Source organism: Diceros bicornis, chromosome 8, assembly GCF_020826845.1.
Source record: "Diceros bicornis minor isolate mBicDic1 chromosome 8, mDicBic1.mat.cur, whole genome shotgun sequence".
In the NCBI taxonomy this organism is placed as follows: domain Eukaryota; kingdom Metazoa; phylum Chordata; class Mammalia; order Perissodactyla; family Rhinocerotidae; genus Diceros; species Diceros bicornis.
In genome coordinates, this window is record NC_080747.1 from 41,138,183 (window position 1) to 41,159,577 (window position 21,395).

General features: G+C 42.8%; 1 protein-coding gene across 1 annotated transcript in view; it reads right to left on the minus strand.

Moving 5' to 3' along the window:
* The window catches only part of SCFD2 (sec1 family domain containing 2), a 378,548-nt gene that overhangs the window by 31,127 nt on the left and 326,026 nt on the right, over positions 1-21,395 (minus strand). Inside the window, exon 6 of the mRNA XM_058547056.1 lies at positions 6,636-6,781. Within this exon, the coding sequence (XP_058403039.1) occupies positions 6,636-6,781 (146 nt within the window). The remainder of the gene's footprint in view (positions 1-6,635; positions 6,782-21,395) is intronic.

Genomic DNA, 21,395 nt, shown 5'->3' on the forward strand with positions numbered 1-21,395 from the left:
GCTAACACCCGTGCCCATCTTTCTCTACTTCATATGGGATGCTGCCACAGCAGGGATTGAAAAGCGGCGCATCAGTGCGCACCCGGGATCCAATCTGCGAACTCCCGGGCCACCACAGCAGAGCGCGCGCGCACTTAACTGCTATGCCACTGGGCCAGCCCTGCAAAGGATTATTAAACCCTTTTTCCCTTCTACATAAGAATTTGACCTTTGGTTAACTTTCTAGCTCTGTTTCCCTGGAAACCTGATAAGGGAAGAATGTCAAACTCTAGCCAGGCAAGATTGCTTATGATAAAAATGACCCCTGCTTAGTAAATTGCATTAGACTGGGAGAACTATAAAATACTGGATTGCAAGCCAGAGCTTTGGGCTCCTTTGAGTACGATGACTCTTGCATAAGTGGGCATGTCCCTTAGAGGAACACTGGAAGCTATACCTGTGGTATTATTCCAGAGAAATTGGCTCCTATAGGATATGAAGTTTTTAAGTCAGAGGATTCCTGCCCTCCCCCCTCCCCCCATGTGAGTGTAGGTCCCTCACTCCTGAGCTGTCACCTCAGGATGAAACTGAATAGCTCCTGGATAGCTGTGTGGACTGCTTCACGGAAGGTCACAAAGACTACTCCAGAGAAGAAAAATGCCTGCTGCTCCCTGATGACAAGCTATGTTCCTGTCCTGGGCAAAGTGGCACCAAGTGGGGGCTAGGCTCACAGAGCCGACTTACCCATTAGGCACAGAACACACAGTGCCAAGAGCCCCCAAGACTTCTAGGGATCCATGAAAATGTATTAATTTCTTTTAAAATCAGAAGGAAAAAATGAACTTTCAGGTCAAAGATAATGTTTTGATATATACTATTAATGTATTTGTCTCCACACCAATGCAATTGCACAATATGATTTTTAATATTCTTTACTTTTATAGAGGAGGGGGCCCGTGAAGGCAAAAGTACATAGGACCATGAAAATCATAATGTGGCACTGTATGACAGTCTCATAAGGCTAGCCTGAAGGTTTGGTAGAGCCTAACAAGACCCCCGACAAGTATTACACGTGAAATAGTTGAAGTTTCAAGAAAATCGACCTACACCAGAAACTCTCCTTTTTTTCCCCCTTTATATGGTCAGTATCTCTTCCAGAATAAGCTGGGCTTTTAAAAATACCATATTTAATCAAAAAATGAAAAATAAAATATTTTCATCTATGTCCCTGGTTACTCTTCTGTGGTGGAGATGATGTGTGATCAAGTCTGGAAGACTTGTTTATGGACCTGGTTCTAGCTCTTGAAGAAAGGTATCGAGTATGGCAGCAGTTTCTGACGTTACACACAGGTCAGAGACAATTTTGAGAAGTTAGTCTAACTCCAAAATCTTCTTGAATTTGGTGTACTTCAAAGACGGCCTGGGACATCAGTGTCCAAGAAAACCTGAGTTGTTGCCAAAACCACACCCTCGTCAATCGGCACTGCTGACCTTGGCTGTGCTGGTCTGTGCTGGTGCAGCAAGGGACTCGCTCAGTCCTGCTACTGAAGAGGCTTCTCCCTTTTCTGCAAAATTGACTGTAAACAACCAATTTCTCAGGAAAACTAGACTTGCAGAGAGGGCATGCATTTTGTTTCAATCCAAGACTGCACAGAAAAACATCTGTTTAAAACTGCTCATGGCTTATTTTTTATTTTTTGCTATTCTATGTCTGATTTTTCTCTCCTTTCATCTTCTTAAAAGAAATGGTTTGCTCAGCAGATTAAAAAGTGGTTAATTTGTCTATCTTTTCATCCATCTATCCATTTATCCTTCAAACCAGAAACAGATTATTTTTTAAAATTTTGAGTGTAGTCCCTTCAACTTCAACATGAGGAAGCCAAAGCCCAAAGCTATTGATTAACTCACTTGAATTCACACAGGCAGTTAGAAGTAGACTACAGGACAGACCAAGTTTCCCGGCCCCCAGTTTAGTCCTATCTCGTGTTGGTTCTTTCAGAAAGAACCCAGCAGATCCAGGGTTAGGTAGATAGAATCAGGAGGAAGAGCAGAGCTTAGCACTTGGAAAAGGACAGCTGGTGGCCAGGGCTGGGGATTGTTGACAGAGACTGGGCCGCCAGACTGTTCAGAGAGCCATATTTCACCAGGCACAAGATGAATCAAGCCTCCTTGGGCACTGCTGGTTCTGAAGTCTCTTGTTCAACATGCCAGAGGCAGAGAAGACAGTAGGCATCTGTGGGAAGTTTTCTCCAGCACAGCACAGCACTTTGAGACTTCTGCCAAAGCAAGTCATGCAAGAGCCACACGATATTTTGTCTGAAAGGGCTCATAACTCCTTGCCCTGAGACATTCGCCTAATATCCTCCTGATGCTGCAGCTGAAGAACAGCAGCACATCAAACACTGTGGTGTTTAGGAAGAAGGTTAAGCTCCCATTAAACTGGAACATTTACAGTAAGAGACAAAAGCATAAGAAGACTTGCTGCACAGGCAAAACTGGGGGCTTAGGTTCCCAGTCAACAGAGTCTACGAACAAACACAACCTTTCCAAACAAACGGATGTCAGCAATAAACTCCTGCCATACACAGCAGCTAACAGGAGAGTCAGCTTAAGAATCACTCCTTTTCTGTGTGGCCCATCTCCTAGCAGAGGAAAAGATGAAATGCTGCAAAAGAGGACAAAGAGAAGGCCTATTTTGTCCTTTACTACGATTGTTATAGCAAATGCTTACATAGTGCTGTCTATGTGTCAGCTCCTGTCCTAAGGACTTTATATATATTAACTCACCTAATCATTAGAGCATCTTTATGAGGGAGCTACTATTACTAGCTTCTTCTTACAGAGGAGAAACAAGGCACAGAAAGTTGAAGGAACTTGCCTAAGGTCACACAGTTAGTAGCGGGCAGAGGTGGGCTATGAACTCAAATGCTGCTGTTAACCTCCATGCTAAGCTGCCTCTCACTAAGAATTAAGAACACCAGAAATGCCATTCTGGATAAGACCTATAGTTCAGGATCCATCCATCCATCCACCCATCCATTCATCCATCTATCCACCTACCCACCCACCCACTAGGTAGCAAGCATTGAGCTAGGCTCTGCAGGTACCATGGTGAGCAAACACAGATGCTGTCTCCAGCTTTGGTGGTATGTTCTTGAAGCCAAGAGCTTCAATGGCAGCCTCATGATCCCCATCATGCCCACTCCCCTGACTGTGGCAGAGGTACTGGTTCCCCTGGAGGGCCAGGTGTGTGGTGATGTTCTGGGCTAATTTCCCGGGACCCAGTCTAGGTCCCACTCCTCTAGCTTTCCCAGAGATTTTATATGTACTTAATTCCTTGTATGAAATCATGTTCTTCTTAAATTGGTGAGAGTAGTGTCTGCTTTCTGCATCTGAGCTGTGACTGACACAATCTCCTAAAGGGCTAAAGGATTAAGGTTAAATAGGAGGTGATTCTAGTGGTAGCAAGGGAAAGAGGAGTGGGTCCGAGAGCCAACTCTTGTGCATCGGAGCAGGAGAGAGGTGCACTGGGAGGGAGGCTAGGGCTGGTGGGGGAGATCCCCCAAGATCCAGGGGAGATAGCCCAGGTATGCAGCACTAGTCAGAGCTGGAACAGGAACCCAGGGCCAGACCAGGTCTACTGCTTTCCTGGGTGTCCCAGGGAGCCCAGGACATCTCAACTAGATTCTGTGTAGAAACAGCACGGAGCTAGATAGAAAGCACCAATTTTTTCTTAGGGCCACAAGGCTAAGGACAAAATTGGGAGAAGAGATGGGCAGAAAGTTGCCCAGCCAAGACCTATCTTCAAAATTAGACACAGCTGGACTCTTATTCTAGCTTGGAAATTTGTCCTTTTCTAATTACACACATTTTGTGCCCCAACAAATCCTCTGATATATGATAAAGGTATATGTATTGTATTCAAGATGCACCCAACCAGTATTTATTAAGCGTCCATTATGTGCAAGATACCATTCTCAGCACTGAGGATACGGCAGTCAACAAACCAGATCAAAATCCTGTCCTCACAGGGCTTACATCTGTGATAAAAAACTTCTTTAAGAAGATGTGGTATATATATACAACGGAATACTACAGCCATAAAAAAAGACAAAATCATCCCATTTGCAACACCATGGATGGACTTGGAGGGTATTATATTAAGCAAAATAAGCCAGACAGAGAAAGAAAAACACCACATGATTTCACTCATATGTGGAAGATAAACTAACACACGGACAGAGAGAATAGTTGGTGGTTACCACAGGGAAGGGGTTTGGGGGGTGGGCACAAGGGGTGAAGGGATGCATTTATATGGTGACTGACAAACAATAATGTACAACTAAAATTTCACAATGTTATAAACAATTATGACATCAATTATAAAAACTACTTTAAATTAAAAAAATATTGAAAAACCCAAACAGGTAAAAATTACCCATGATCCCATCAAAAACTCTTTCTCCATATATGTAAATATAGAACAAGAAGTCAGAATTCCTCCTTGTCTACCCAACCTTTCCTGTCTCCCACAAGGTAGCCATTATAAACTTTTCCTAAATTTTTAAAGACTTATTAAATATATATACCCATATACTTTTTAACAAAAATAGAATAATGCTTTACAAAATGGTCTACAACAGGTGTTTTTTTCACCTAATAGATTGTGAACCTCTGTTTCAGTCTGAGTTCCCCAAGGAGCAGAGTCTGAGACAAGGATTCAAATACAGTCCCTGCTAAGCACATTTAGGTCTACCCCATCCATTTTAGTGGTTGTAGAGCATTTCACTGTGTGTCTGTATCATTATTTATTTGATCCTCTGAAGATACACACACACTCATCGCCTTGCCCCCACTTCCTACTCACTGACATTTAGGATTTTCAGTGAATGTGTTGATGTTGTTGACTCACTATAAGGGAAGTATATCTAATAGGGAAAGGTCATTTTCCAAAGCCCATGGCTGCAGGACAGGGTTCTGAGGTCTGGAGAAATGACAGTGTTGGCAGCAGGGAGACAAAATTTAGGAAACTTATCATTGTCCTTATCATGTCCAAGATTTATAGCTAATACATGTTTATGTGAAGTTGGCCAAGTGAGTCACCATGATGATCATAAAACTGAAAAGACCTCATTACTTTAGTGGTTTATTTTCCCCTTGCTAACTGTAGCAGCCACTATCTTCTTGACATTCTTTGGTCTAAATTTCATCATGTATCACCAGGTCTATCATGTCTTCTAGACCTTGTCCATACCGCTGTATTTAAGTTAGTGATTTTATTAACAACCGAACTACATACGATTAATTATCTGAGTGATTTCATCTGTAATTTGTGGTAGTGGTGTTCTCAGATCATTGAACAAAGGATGGGAAGTTATGTTACTAAGTTGAGTGCTGGTTTCTAAGGTCTTTCATGTCTTGCTGGGTGATTTCAGATGCCCATCGGCACCATCAATGAATATCTCTAGAGCCTCCATGAGAACCATGGTACAGTGGGGGAGGAGGTTTTGTGTTGGCAGCAAAGACCTGGCATCTGGTCCTGGCCACCTGTGTGCCTGTGGCAAGTCTCTGTCGCCTTCCTGGATTGGGATAATAATACTTCTCTAGCTTACTTGCTGTGAGGATCAAGGGAAAAGCCAAATGTAGGAGTACTCTTCAAGTATCAGCTACTTTATGAATATATGAGAGGAAGAACCTGGATTCTGCTAGGCTGCAGTGGGTAACCTTAGCTCTTGACTACACTTCCACCTTAAAGAGTCAGCACCCTGAAGTTCAACCCCTCACGACATTGTAGTCCCCACCAATGACACATTCAACTCTCCAAAAAGCCTTAGCAAATAGAGCGGATTTTACTGAAGATTACATGGGGAGAGGGAGAAGATTCTTTCACACACTCCACAGCAAAACCGAATGATCTTTTCTATCAGAAACATCTGTTCTTCCTTGAAAGCTCATCTTTGGCCACCAGGAACCTGAGTTCTGTCTCCAACCTTGTCCAAGAGAGACTGTCCAGCCTTGATGGCTCCAGCCTTTCTTCACTCCTTAAGCTCCCCTTTGGGTTGTTCTATGGCTCCCCACTGCTGAGTTTTTACAGAGCAATTACCCCTTTAATCTTGGATTCTTACACCATCTTCCTACTCACTGGTCAAAATATCCTGATATGATTCCTCTACTCTCCTTAGAAAGTGGTGGGGGAATTTTAAATAAATGTTTTTGCTGTCATAAACTTCTTTTTTTCCTTGCCATAATATTATGAGGTAATTTTATTATTCTAATTGTTCAAAATGTTCATGGATCTCTTAGATCCAGAAACTTGGGAATCATCTAAGGCCAGCCTCTCATGTGACATTTATAGTATCTGGGGCCCAAAGAAGTGAAGGGACTTGCCTAGGGTTACAGAACAGGTCTGTGACAGTTATGAAGCAGTGGCCGGCCCCCAATCCAGTGCTCATCTCAGTGCACCAGGCCTGTGGCACAAATGAATCAAGAGGCTTCCAGATTCAGAGGAACCCAGAACTCTGAACTGGAAGGGGATTTGGAGTTCATCTAGAACAAATCCCTCATTTTAGAGGTTAAAATGGAAACTCTTCTTGTAGTCTCTGAATCCTAAAAATACAACACAGATTAGATGGTTACTTTAAAACATATGTACTTGCCTGGTGGGTATGATTTCCAGGAACGTATACAGACTTAAACTGTTTCATGAGATTCCGAGCTCCAGCAATATCCCGAAGCAAAGTAAAGAGTTCATCCACGGCAATTTTGGATTTGTGAAATGTCAGGTTAATTGAAGAGTCACAGCCTGAAACGATCCAGAGATATTTTCTTGGGTGAACAAATCTTTAAATTCAGTTTTAATCGTGACAGCATGAGCTCGATGTAACACAGTTGGGGTTTTTTTAACCCTATTTTTCCCTGGCTGTTCACCAACTGGGCTGTTTCAATCATCCATGAGCAATGAAACATATTGAGTATAAATGCCTTTGACAGAAGTAGAACTCAGAATTGCCTGGGATCACAGCCACTGGCTTCAAGCCCTAGGCTGCAGAAGTTTCACAGAAAGAATGCTCCCCAGGGTCTACTACCCTCAGAACACAACTTTGGGAAAATATGAGGAGACACAAAGAAAAACACATGCGAGTGTTGTGACGAACTACTCTTGCTTGAATCCCACCAACAGTTCCCATAAAATAGAACAGCAAGAAAGAGACCGATTACAGAGTTGCTCCATTAACAGAACTTGCTGGATGGGCATCTGTCTAATGTGCTAACAAAGCCTACGGCATATGTCAAAAGGCAGCCATTCAAAGCCCATAAAACACAAAGGGTGCCCAATAAGAAGACTGTTCTCGGCAATGATTCTATTTCTTTTTGAAACTTATAATAGATGGATTTATTCTCTATGTTGTTAGAAGCTCATTCAGAAGAGAAATGATCGTCGATGTCAGAAGTTAAAAAAAATAGAGAAAGATTCAAAATGAGCATTTTTTTTTTTTTTTTGAGGAAGATCAGCTCTGAGCTAACATCCATGCTAATCCTCCTATTTTTGCTGAGGAAGTCTGGCTCTGAGCTAACATCTATTGCCAATCCTCCTCCTTTTTTTCCCCAAAGCCCCAGTAGATAGTTGTGTGTCACAGTTGCAGATCCTTCTAGTTGCTGTATGTGGGACGCGGCCTCAGCATGGCCGGAGAAGCGGTGCATCAGTGTGCGCCCAGGATCCGAACCCGGGCCGCCAGCAGCGGAGCGTGCGCACTTAACCGCTAAGCCACGGGGCCGGCCCCAAGAGGAGCATTTTTGACTGTCTTAAATATAGCAGATACATTAACTCATTAATCCTCACATCACTCTTAGAGATAGGAGCTGTTCTTTTCCCGATTTTAAGGATGAGGGAAGCAAGGTGCAGAGAGGTTAAGTAACACTCCTGTCAGCAGATACTGGCAATACTCTGCCCCGTCCACTCAGCCAGCCTGGCCATCACCTGTGGGTTTGGGGAACAGTTCCTGCATACTCTGACTGCTTCCTACTTGTGTACCTGCATGTCTCTCTATCTCTCTGTCTCTGTCTCCGTCTTGTCCTGTCTGAGGGCTCTCTCTGGTTGTACAAGCATGCCTGGCCTTTGCGTAGGGCAGGCTGGAAGTGCTGGGAAGTCAGCTCTCGTAGCAACAACTCAGCTTTCTCATCGCTTGGGGGGCAATTCTGAATTGTGCGCTCCATAGCCTTTCCAAGGGGCCCCAGCAGGACTGAGCCTCAGCTGCCCACAGCAGTTCCTCACTCATTAATGCCCCCCTTACTGGCTTTCCTTCCCTCTCTGTCTCACTTCCCTCCTTCCTGACTGAGCTTCCTGGGATAGCTTTCCAGATATAGTACTTGTACCCACATCCTCTTCTCGGGACACCAGAGCTTCCACAGTGATTTGAACACAGGCAGCCTGGATCCAGGGCCTGTATTTTTTTTTTTTTTGGAACAGCTTTATTGAGATATGATTCATATACAATTAACCCATTTAAAGTGTACAATAGCTTTTTCTATGTTCACATAATTGTACAACCATCATCATCACAATCAATTTTTGAACATTTTTATCACCTCAACAAGAAACTCCATACTCGTTAACTGTCACTCTCCCTTCCCCCCTACTCTCAGTCCCTGGCATTACTAATCTGCTTTCTGTCTCCACGGATTTACCTATTCTGGACATTTCATGTAAATGGAATCATAGAATACATGATTTTTTGTGACTGGCTTCTTTCACTTAGCATAATGTTTTCAGGGTTCATCCAAGTTATAGCATGTATCATATTGATACATATTGATGAATACATGTATCATATAGCATGTATTCATTCCTTTTTATTGCTGACTAGTAGTCATTGTATGGATGTACCACATTTTATATATCCATTCAGCGGTTGATGGACATTTGGGTGGTTTCCACATTTTGGCTATTATGACTAATGCTGCTAGTTTTACACGTACAGTAGTCCCCCTTATCTGTGGGGGATATATTCCAAGACCCCCAGTGGATGCCTAAAACTGCAGATAGTACCGAACCCTTTATACACTACAGTTTTTCCTGTACATATATACCTGTGATAAAGTTTAATTTATAAATTAGGCACAGTAAGAGATTAACAATAACTAATAAAAAATAGAACAATTATAACAATATACTGTAATAAAAGTTTTGTGAATGTGGTCTCTCTCTCTTAATATTTTCGGACCACAGCTGTTCATGGGTAACTGAAACCGTGGATAAGGGGGGACTACTGTACAAATTCTTGTGTGGACATACATTTTCACTTCTCTTGGGTATATTTCTAGGAGTAGAATTGCTGGGTATTATGGCAACTCTGTGTTTAACCTTTTGAGGAGCTACCAGGCTGTTTTCCAAAGTGACTGCACCATTTTACATTCCCACCAGCAGTGTGAGAGGGCTGCAATTTCTCTGCATCTTCAACAAAGCTTGATATTATCTATCTTCTTGACTGTAGCTGTCCTAGTGGGTGTGACGTAAGGAGACACTGTTGATTTTGGTAAAGAGAGAAATTGTTTTTAGGGAGTAGACGTAGATCCGTAACCTAAAATGGAGTGTATCTAAAGTACACAGGAACAGCCAAAGGAACCCAAGTGCACCAGACATGGTGGGGTGCCATCTGAGTAGTTGAGCCTGCGCCCTTAATTACTGTGGGACATTGTATACAACAACTCTTGAGGGAGAGGGCAAAAATCTGAACTGTTTTTACTCACAACACTTCTGACACCAAATGTGTGGGATTTTCCCCCCACATCAACCGATTCTCTAACTCTCCAGACACCAACTGAATGTCCTACGATTCAATTCTGACACTGACTACGCAGAGTTAGCGCAGACCACACCGTTTAAGGCAGTCAGTTCCACAAGACTGCCCCCACTTCAGATGCCAGTTGCCAGCCCCACGTTGCCACCTGCAGTCCTGACCAACCGGCTCTCAATCGAGGGTTCCCATGACCCCTTCCAGGTTCAATAATTTGCTAGAATGGCTCACAGAACTCAGAAAGCACTTTACTTACTACTACCAGTTTAATCTGAGACACAAGTCAGGATCAGTCAAGCGAAAGACAGGCATAGGGCAGGGTCTGGGGGAAGGAGCAGGGAGTTTCCACGCCCTCTTCAGGTGCTGCACCTTCCTGGCACCTTGATGTGTTCACCAACCAGAAGCTCTTGGAACTTGATGGTTTAGGAGTTTTTATGGAAGTTTCATTCCATAGGTGCAATTGATTAAATTACTGGCCATTGGTGATTAACTTCCAGCCCCTCTCCCCTCCTTGGAGGTTGGGAGGTAGGGCTGAAAGTCCTGACCCTCTAAACGTGCCTTAGTTTTTCTGGCAACCAGTGCCCATCCTGAAGCTATCTAGGGGCCTCCAGCCACCAGTCATTCCATTAGCATACAAGATGCTCTCATCACTCCAGAGATTCCAAGGGTTTCAAGAGCTGTGTGTGTGCCAGGAACTGGGGACAAAGACCAACATATATATTTCTTATTGTATCATAAAAATTCCCTCATCAGTCTTTGTCTCCTGGTTTCTACAAATGTCCAACTCATTGCCATTAAAAAAATCAAAGTGTGGTCAAGCCCACTGAGAGGAAGCTTCCCCATGTTCGGTGGACCCTACACTTACGGGAGCCGTGAACTGCGGGGGTGGGGGGAGGTGATGGAGGCAATGCAGGGAATTCGTATGAACTCCCCAGAATTCTATGCCAAGCTTTGTGGAAGGGAGAAAAGGTGTAGTTTTCTGCGGAGCATGTCAATAACCTCCTCCTGATTCTTAAAGAGGTTCATAATCAAGAAAAGTTGAGATCCACAGGTACAAAGCATCTACTGACATCACATCATGCTTGTCCTTGGCACCACAGCTCTAGCTCAGCTACATCAGCTCATGCTTTGGTCAATAATCAACCAGAAGAAACCCCAGAAGGCTATGGCTTCTCACTCATTCAAGTGGTTTCTTTCTTAAACTCCCAGGCTGAGCTGTTTAAAATATGGGAAATTAAATCAATTATACATAAATGTTGTATATTGGGTAATACTCTTTCAAATAAAGAAAGACATGAAAACATTATTAGTTCTAATACCACGCATAGTGTTTCAATTCCTCTAATTCAGCTAACAGGCTAACATTTTTTATTTAAGTAATTCATTTTCTGCAGAACAGAAAAACCCATTCAGTTTTTCATATTAGGTCTAATTTAATTTTTTTGGAAAGTGAGGAATATAATGTTCATCCATTAGGCTGAGTGGAACAGAATCATCTACTGGATTATAGATTACTGGAAATTTATAGAGTATACATGGAAATTGTGGATTATACATTGGAATTAATTAAGCAAAGGCTATGTAATTGCAAAGAGTTAGGTCAACTGTGAAGCAGGTTGTTTGACAGAAATGTTTATAGATTACTGGTAAATTTAACTCAAACAAACCCAACAGAAAATAAGACTGTCAAAGAAATTGTTGGAAGGAAAATAAAAAATCATAAATTCACAAATAAAGTAAAACTTTTCTGAAAAATAGTCAGTTATCTCCATTGTTCAAACCAACTGGCCAAGGGCAACTTCCATCCAAGCCATCAGCTCTTTCCAACGTGTCTGTTATCCTCAGAGCAAGTGTTCTACAAGGTACATGTTTCTAGGACACCAGACCCAAGGGGGCTCATTTTTATCAGTCTCTGAGCATTTTTTAAGATTACATAAATCTTCACCAAAAGCAGGATTTACATTCATTTATCCAAACCCTATAACGAAAGTTACACACACATACTTCAGAAATATGGATCAGAGAAGATAAAATGACTTGTGCAAGATCACATCACCATCCTCGGCAAAGTCAGGTTTCAAAACGTCCCTCTGTCACAGACCTGAGCTCCTCCATGTACACTGCCCCCTGCCATCCCGAATCTCCTCTGTGAATGCAGCTCATCCCGAATTCTGCAATTAACTGCTAAAGGAGATGTGGGCGCAAAAGCTATGAAATGGGATGAATTCTTTTCTGTGATAACAGTAATAGCTATAATCACTGAATGCTCACTTATATAACCACTTATGCCAGGCACTATTCTAAGAATTTTATACATATTAGGTCATTTAATCTCCAAAGAAACTCAGTGAGGTAGGTACTGTTATCACTCCCATTTTGCAGATGGGGAAACTGAGCCATAGAGAAGGTAAGCAACATGAAGTCCCTCAACTAGTAAGTAGTAAAGCTAAGATTCAAACCATTGCAGTCTAACTCCAAAGATGGTCCTGTTAACCACTCCACTCCGCTGTCTTTCACATGTGCTAAGACCACATATATAAAAGATCAAAAAACACTTAATTCACCCTTAATATTGAAGAAATGCTTTTAAAATGGAGTGAGTGGCAAGTGCCTTTCTTCTCGAGAAGACCTGGCTTCTAGGGGGAGACATTAACAGTGTGGTTTGCAGCTAGACCCTGGGCCATCTTTTGCGGCCACACAAGGTGTGGGGCCTCCCAGACACGGCTGCACACTGTGCTTTGAGTCTCTGCTCCATGAGGCACTGTATTCAGTTACTTCTAATAAGCCTCTGACAGCCTGTTCCATTAAGCCAGCTTATGAGATAACAGCATTTTGTAAGGCAACTCTAAGTGTACAATTCCAGTCAATTCTCATTTAATCCACTTAGTTAAATAGATAATAAAACAGAAGCTGATCCTAGCCTTTAGCCAAGCACAATCTGTATACTTCAGTTGCCTACTTCTCGATAAGGGAGGCCCCAACCCCCAGGGCACTCCTGTGTTCTTCTCAAGTGGGGGATGACTCATGCCCCTGCAATTTCTGTCTCTGAAGGGCTTGGGGATCTCTTGGGCAGGGGTCCAGTTACTCCTTCGAGCAACAAAAGAGGGCTCCTGTGTCGATTCCTAGCCTTCCTCCGTTCCCCCTCACCCGTCTCCACTTTCTGAAGTCCCTTTACTTCAGCAGAGTGAGAACAGTGGTTTCCATGGCTCTGTACACGGCAGGGACCCACATTTCCAGTAACGACAAAGTGAAAATGGAGAGAAGGCTGAATAGCTTAACAATCCTCCTGGGATGGCTGAATTGAAGCTGTATTCCTTACTCCAGTCTGCCTAGTTCTTCTGCTCTGCTTGCTTCTCTCAGGGTGCAGGCTTGAATCTTTCTGATGCTTGGGGAACCTTTTCAACAGAACCTGGTTTCCAGAAGTTTGGTTTTATTCCTTAGGTATTCAGGAAAATAAAGCATCTCATATCAGGAGGCTGCTGTGTCCAAGGCCTCGGTGTGGACTGGAGCTGAAGTATCCTTCATCTAAGGCCTTCCAATACACACACACACACACACTTAAGCAGGTAAAACATAAAGCATGTCAGTTGTATGGCTGGTTGAGCTAGGGGGCAGGAGGAGGGCATGACTAGAATACGATTTGAAATGTCTCCCTATTTAGTGATGTTATTCTCTTCACAGTTCTAAAAGCCCCTCACATCTGCTTGGGAAGAGCTATGGTCAAAAATGTCATTTGAGCCTGGTCAAGAGGGCTTTTTCTCATCTGGGCCCAAGTTATGCAAGGCTGGCCTCTTCTTCCTTCTACTGGCCCAGAGGTTGAGAACATCAGGCCCACTTTCCAGTCTGCATCTTTGCCCTCCTGCCTCTCAGCACACCCCCGGCAGCAGGGGGCCCACCTCCATGGGCTCCTGGGGCAGTTAGAGAAAAGGTTGGCTTGGGAGTGTGACTCGGCCAGAGAGGGCAGAGTCCTGGGAAGTCATGACCTCCTTCATCCATCTAGCAGTCTGACAATGCCTTTTCTCTCTTTTGAAACCATTGTTTTAAAAATGGAGTCTTTTCTTGTGGCTCTCAATAAATGTTTGGCAAATGGAAACAAAGTCAAACAAAATAAAAAACCAAATAAACCTTAGCAAGTGGCATTACATCTGAAATCTTTTAGTGAGGCTGACTGTATAAACCTACTCGTGAGTAGGGCAGTCCTGTAAGTGCATGAGTAAAACTAGAGTAGAAGCCCCCTTTCTCAAACCTGCTTGGGACCAGTAGGTGATTGGAAGTTATTCAAACAGGAGGATCATGAAAAATCCATCTCTCTCTCACACACACACGTACACACGTGTGTGTATATATATATAATTTTGTCTAAAATTAAAACATAAATGTCTGTTTATGCACTAATCTTTTTTTTTTTGGTGAGGAAGATTAGCCTGTAGCTAACATCTGTGCCCATCTTCTCTTTTATATGTGAGACACCTGCCATAGCATGGCTTGATGAGCGGTGTGTAGGTCTGCACCCAGGATCTGAACCTGCAAACCCTGGTCTGCCAAAGTGGAGCATGAGAACTTAACCACTATGCTACCAGGCTGGCCCATGTTCACTGATCTTTTGAGGAAAGGCCAAGGTCTTTTCTTTGAATATTGTCTGCTGGTTAGAGTTCTGTGTTTTTTAAAAAAAAAAAAAAACCATTATATACTATATAGAATTTCCAATTTTAGTCCATTTAAAGTGGAACAAGAAGTTATCAACACCTGGGGCACAATCTGCGAGAATTCTTTTAGATTTTAATGTTTTTTTTTCCTTCAATCTTTTACAATCACCTTGTTAGTACCTAATTCAAAAGCACTTTTAAAATGACTCATCTTTACTGAGTCTTTCAAAAGCACTCAATTTGGTTTTCACTGAAACAATTTTCTTTTTGAATTCATCTTTCATCAGTACGTGAGAACGTTTAATTAAAGTTTGCAACTTAATAACAAATACAACTGGCATAAGCAGGTTTGGGAACAAACAGAACCCACCCTTGGGAATCACACAACTCAAGTAGGAAGAGCAGATGTGCCCGGGCACATGGAGATGGCCTTAGAGCTATGAGCGGTCACAGCTGGGCATTAGTCATTCTATTTTATAGTGGGATTGTAGAATGTCAGTTATTCTGGTGAATGGGTCATACGGAGGCAGGTTGAGAACACATGAATTATACATATATATAATATATATTTATTATATCATATACTACATAATATATAAATGAAAAAATATATATATACATATTTCTGAGGTTCCATATTTTCACTACTCAGGTAATTGTATCTGTGTCATCAATCTAATGTTTAATGACCTAGTGTGACTTTTAAGTTCCTCTAATATAAAGAAGTCATAATCTGGGCTGTCACACTTCAGGTCTTACAGGGCTGATTTCCTCTTTCATTGTAGGGTCCTTGATCTCCACCACAAGGCAGGGGCTCCTCAGCAGGTGTGGAGGTCATGACATAAATATGTTGCAGGGATGTGTTAGTGAGGCTGGCCTAACAGAAAATCAGAGCCAGAAATATCCAGGTGAGGCCACAAAGGGCCCAAGACAGGGCCTACAAAGGCTGACCACTTCCGGAAGTCCCTCTGTAAGTGTCCTCTAGGACTCCCAGCCCACACTGACCCCAGGGCCCCTTGGTTCACTAAATCCTTCTCAGTGTCCTGGAATCTCTTAGCCTGTGGCCCATATTCACCCCTCAACTGACAAGGAGGCAAAGGAGAGAAGAGGCAGCCACCAGCTCCAGTGCAAGCAGGGGCTCTCCTTGGTTTACCAGTGGTCTCTAGCACAGTAGAACGCACCCACTAAATACTTCTTAAATGAATGAATGGGGAAAATAGAGGTAAGAGGAAAGAGTTGAATCAGACCAAACGTGCTGTAAAGGGACAGTACAGATTTTCCTGAGCTGCTGATAAACGATCTCTGCAGGAGATGTCAAACAAAGAGCTCCCAGGTGGTTCTGAGCTATTGCAGCCACATGCGTGAGTGGATCAACTCCCAAAAAGGCTACTTGAGAAGAGCAACCTCAATTGGCTGCATAAATTCTGTTCGTCTGTTTAATAAGCAAAACTAAACTCTACGTGGTTTAGGTATACATATGAGATAAAACTGTTTTTAAAAAGAAAGAATGATAAACACAAACTTCAGAAAAGTGGTTACCTCTGGGAGGGGGGTAAGCAAAGGGACAGGACAGGCAGTGGGTTCATGGTGTTTATTATATAATTATGCTCTATAACTATACATCATGTAATCTTTTAAATGTATCAGCTATCATCTTAAAAAATAAAACAAAAACCAGCCCCACTTTTTAAGCCTCCAGCAAATTCAGCTTTTTAAAACAGAAAAAGGAAGAAATGACAGCTGAAATCTATTATTATTAGGCAGGTTTGGGATGTGTGGTGGACATGGAAAGACTTGTACAGTCACGAGAGAACGTGACTGCCCAGAATTCTAGCCCCAGCTCTGAGGTTTTTTCTGAGAAAACATGCGGTGGGGAAGTCTGAAGGAAGGAAAATTGTCAGGAATATGCTTTGGGACTTGATTTTTAATGGCAGGGTGCAAGTGCAAGCTGCCCGTGAGGCCTTGAAAGCAGGATGCAGGCAGTGGACACGCAGCCCCCTGCTCCTGAACGTCCAGGCTGCTTCAGGAAGGGCCAAGGAGACAGCAAAACAGATAATCCTGGATCATCGCAGAGACAAGGAAACGGCTCCAACTATTTCAAAACATTTCCTCTAAGAAGCCTCTGAAAAATCTCTCCAAAGCAGCTTTTCTGACTGCTGTAACAATATTAACAGTTTAAGATTTTATGTAGTTAAGTAAGGGAGGCATCAAGGACTTTGTTGTACTACTGTATCATATTAAATTATCCAATTTCCTATGTTGATTATATTATCCTATTAAATCAATCCAAATCACCTTAGACAAAGAGATCCTGAAGTTCAGCAATCAGAGTAACTGAAATACCATGTTTAAGGCTATTTCTTTAAAAATGTAGGCATTGATTTTTAATTGGCTACATAATTTCCCATGATCAAGCTGTCCCCATGAGAAAATCAGATCTCTCTCATATCATTTGGACCCGCTAGTGGGAGGAATGGTCACACAGTCGCTTACACCAGAGCTCATGTTCACCAACCTTCCCAGTTCCACGGAGGTCGGCCCACAGGCTCCTGACGGTAATCACAGATGTGTTCCCAAATCCGGCATATCTCACTACGAGCGCTTTCAACAGGTTGGTTGTTTTCATTCTGTTGAATCAATTCTACTGAATTACAAACTTGCCATTTATACTATAATAAGTCCCCTTTCAAAGTGTGTTGACATTTCTGGTGGTTCTGAATAGCTCAAAAGGGTTTGCTGGACTCTCAGAGCTGACTTGAGAGATGACCTGCATCTATTTTCAACAGCTGTCAGGTGGCAGAGCACCTGGGAGCTACGCTGCACCTTATAGACACCGGGACAGATCAGCACAGCTGAACTCGTCTTCCAAACCAGGAGGAAACAAGGCTCTATCGCACGCAGGTAAAGGCATCACCACAACATGCCCACGAGTTAAGCACAGCTGGCAGTTTTTATGTTAACATTTGCTCGCTTCTTGTTTGTTCTTTTTGGGGTGCTATAAAAGCTGAAGCAGCAACAAAGATCAGAAAACAGCATGGATGTAAACTTATGGCGGGGAAAATTAGATCTGCTTACTTTATTTTTCTTTGAACTGATAGAAGACTGCCATCGTTGGATTTTAGCTGAGTATTCCACCAATGCCTGGTTTCAGAACCAGAGAGCCAGTCTGGCATTCAGAGAGAGGGAAAGAAAAGCCCAGATGCTCCTTCCATGGATGGTCCCTCCGAGCCCCACTAGAGGCTGATCCTGCCTGTCCCCCAGGAAGTAGGCCTGATGTGCCACCACCTGCCACCAGCCCTGTACCTTGTTACCCTCCACACTCTGTGCTCCCTATCTCCAGTGTAGAGATGTGCGTGTGTGTTGGGGGAGGGGAGGTTCTACCTGATGCAGCTGCAGCGGAGGCCCAGAGCTCCCCCAAGAAGACCACCTGGAAGGCTTTCTGGAGGTGCAGGCCAAAAAGGAGGCTGTGAAGGACCACATCAAGGTGCACTATTTCTGTTCCTTCCAAATCTTAGCCTGGGTCCAGTCTTGTTGCTAGTTTTAAAAACAGTACCAAAGGTCCATTGCCCATGAAAGGTTTTTAAGACATAAGGTTGTACTTTATTTTAGAAATGCCAATAAAATGGAGAGTGTGGGAATAATATGGTGTCATTTCTGGTTGAGATGTGTCACTGGGAAATGTTTTCTCATCCAAGTTACATTGACTACAGCACTCAGGGTTTGGCTTGCTGCTAATTACAGAAATCTGTGCTACAGCTAATTGTCCATTTGTAGTAAAGGATGAAATCAGAATTCAAATCATGGCACATTTAAAAGCCTTTCAAATTACTGTCTGGCCTTCCCCTGCCTCTTGTTCTGTCACTTAGAGGAGTTTTAAAAAATCTAATAGTCTTTTCTTTTCCATTTTATTTCTTAAGCTCCAGCTTCTCTGAGCTTATCATCATGAGATTTGATAAGTATGAAGGAACAGTGGTGTCTTTTTATTTATGTTTTTGGGGATAGTTAATAATACAGGATCATTTTCTGATCTATTTGAGAAAAGGGGAAGAATAAAAGGGAAGCTTATTGGCTTAAAGTTTCTTTCATTCCTTTTGTTTCTTAAAAAAATAGAAGAGCAAATAGAGTTTATTTTTCTTCCAGTAGCAGACAGATCAGATGAGACCCCAGCTTCCTCCCTCCCCTAACACACACAAAAATCACTCTGCCTCATTCTAAGGTTCCACTGCACCTGTTGTTGTAAATCGCCATTGAATCGAGCCAGCACCGCTATGCCTGAAATTTAAGCTCCCACTAAATGAGGCCCCTTATCTATCACTTTTCTGTATTTTCTTTTGCAGGCAGCATGCAAAATCAGTGTGTAGATTAGCCATGCCTGATTCAGAGATGGGATGAAGTCCAGAGAGGTTGCCAATGGGCCCATGGTGTGGAGGGCAAGGATAAAAATACCACCATTCTCCTTATCTCTTTTTGAGGCAGAGAAGAGCCTTCAGGGTGGACCCCAGAAACAAATGCAGAGGACTCAGGAAGGCCTACAGGCAGAAGCCTGCCTCCTGCAACTCAGGACTCAAGTCACATTTAAGTCAGAGTTGGAGTCTAGAAAGGGCAAGAGAGAAGGCAGCTACTCTCCCTGCTTCCCTGACCCTGAGAATGGAGCCAGGCTTCCTACTGGGGTAGAGAGGGCAACTGTCTGCAGCCTTCTGGGCTGTCCCAACCCCAGTCCAGTCTTGAGTCCTACAGAGTCTCTCCCTCATCTCCTTCAACCTCCGATGGAGATAGCTCAGATGAATCGCATGTCTACAGCGTGATTTAAACTCTGTGGACAAAAATGAATTATCACAAAGTCTTAGGGTTTCTAGGCTTTCATTTGCTTCTAGGCAGGGATATTCTTAAGCTCACAGCTGTTTCCACAGTCACTCTATGTCCACCATATGTCCTGGAGGGTGAGCAAGAGGGGGCCTGGGGCTCAGAGCCAGAACTCTCTCCCCCTGAAGGATGGGTATGGGGAGGGACAGAAGAACCAGTGAGCTCCAGTCAGCTCTGTGATCTGAAAGCAGAAGACACACTTAACAGTGGAAAGTCTTAGCTTCTTGTTTTCCTGAAAGGGCAAAGGAGTTGAGAATTAGTTTAGCAATAAAAACCCCAAAGTGGTTAGAATTTCTTTTGGGCCTCCAAAAGAGAGGAGGGAAAGAAAAAACCATCAACCCAGATCATGCAGGTTGGTACACCCGAATTCTCTCTTCACACGCCAGCCTACAACTGCCTTCACTTCTGCAGCAAGTGCTCGCCTCCCTCCAGGTGAAAAAGATGGCGCTCAGGAGCAGGTTTAATGAACAGTCAAGTTGCCATGAAGGTTTCAATGTGAGCTCATAAAATGGCACAGTTCTCAGAACTGCAACGGGTTTGGTGCCTCATGTGGGGCCAGCACCCGGGAGGTGGTCGGTAAATGTAACTGTGGCTAGACCCAAAACGTGTGATTCCTCTGAAAAAACAAATGAACAAGCGAACTCTATGGAGGATTGCTGCTGTGGCGTCAGGGCTTCATACGTCTAGAGGCAGGCTATGGCGGTCTGGTTTGTTGGTTGTGAATGCCTCAGGGCTTGATCTAGAGGGGGAAACCTCTGGAAGCAGCCCCTCCTTGAAATGGCCAGGGACTTCTGCAAAGCCTCGCACAGGTGTACCAGTATGCACTGAGCTCTCACTGTGTGCTCAGCACGCTACATGCACTGACCTAGTCGACTTTGCAGAATTTATGTTAAGAAAGGGTTGGAGAAATACACAAGGATATAAGTTGTAAGCATGGTCACAGTTATGTTTACAATAATGAAAAACTGGAATTAAATATCCATCGATATGAGGATAAAAATTGATGTGTTTGTTCTATTATTTACTGATAAAAAAGATGCCTATTCTAGATTAAGTGACAAGAGTAGGTTGCTGAACAGGAGGTATAGCACATATGCTATATAGTATATATACTACCATATATATCTAGCTATATCTATATACATATACACTCACACATATATAAATATACACACACAAGTATACATATATATATGTGCACACACATACACACATCTAGGTATCTGTGTATACAAGAGTAATATATTACAAACTATTAACAGTCATTATTCCTTTAAAACATCATTGTACAATAGAACTCTCTGCAATGATGGAAATGTTCTATATCTGCCTTGTCCAATATGGTAGCCACTAGCTACACGTGGCTATTGAGCACTTGAAGTGTGGCTAGTGTAACTGGGGAATCTCAATTTTCAATTGCATTTAATTTTAATTAATTTAATAGCCACAAGTAGCTAGTGGCTACTATATTGGACAGCACAGCTCAAGAATGTAAGCCCAGTGAGGACAAAGATCTTTGTTTTAATTATTGATGTACTGGAACCTCCTACAGTTGTGTTTGTGCCTGGCATATGGTAGGTACTCAATAAATAGTTGTTGAATGAAACAATTACCTTTTAAGGGTTTTTACCTATGGAATTATGGGAGACTTCTACTTTATGTACTTCTGTATCGTTTTGATTTTTTATACAAGCATATAATTTGTTTTAAATTAGCAGAACAATGAAGATATTCCAATTTTAAAAAGCAATACACATCAGTCTCATCCTTTTCTTTTTCTTGGCTGCCCAAAGTATGGCACCACTTGGCTAGTGGGGAGGAAGGCTGGCCCCTGGGCAGCGGTGCAATTTATTCCTGGCTACCTGGACTGACTTTCCCCAAATGAACATTACTGGGTGCCACAGTTCCACCACTTAACCTCTACCCCTGGTCCTTGATTCATGGCAGAAATCATATGTTAAATTTCATTTTTCACCTTTCAACGTGGTCTTCAGGGTTTCCGTATTTCTGAACAAGGTCAACAGCAGAGTCTGTATTTCTAATGGGGAAGAAAACTTGACAGAAAAGACTGTCTCTGCCATTAAATTTTGGGTCAGGCACATTCTTTATTATT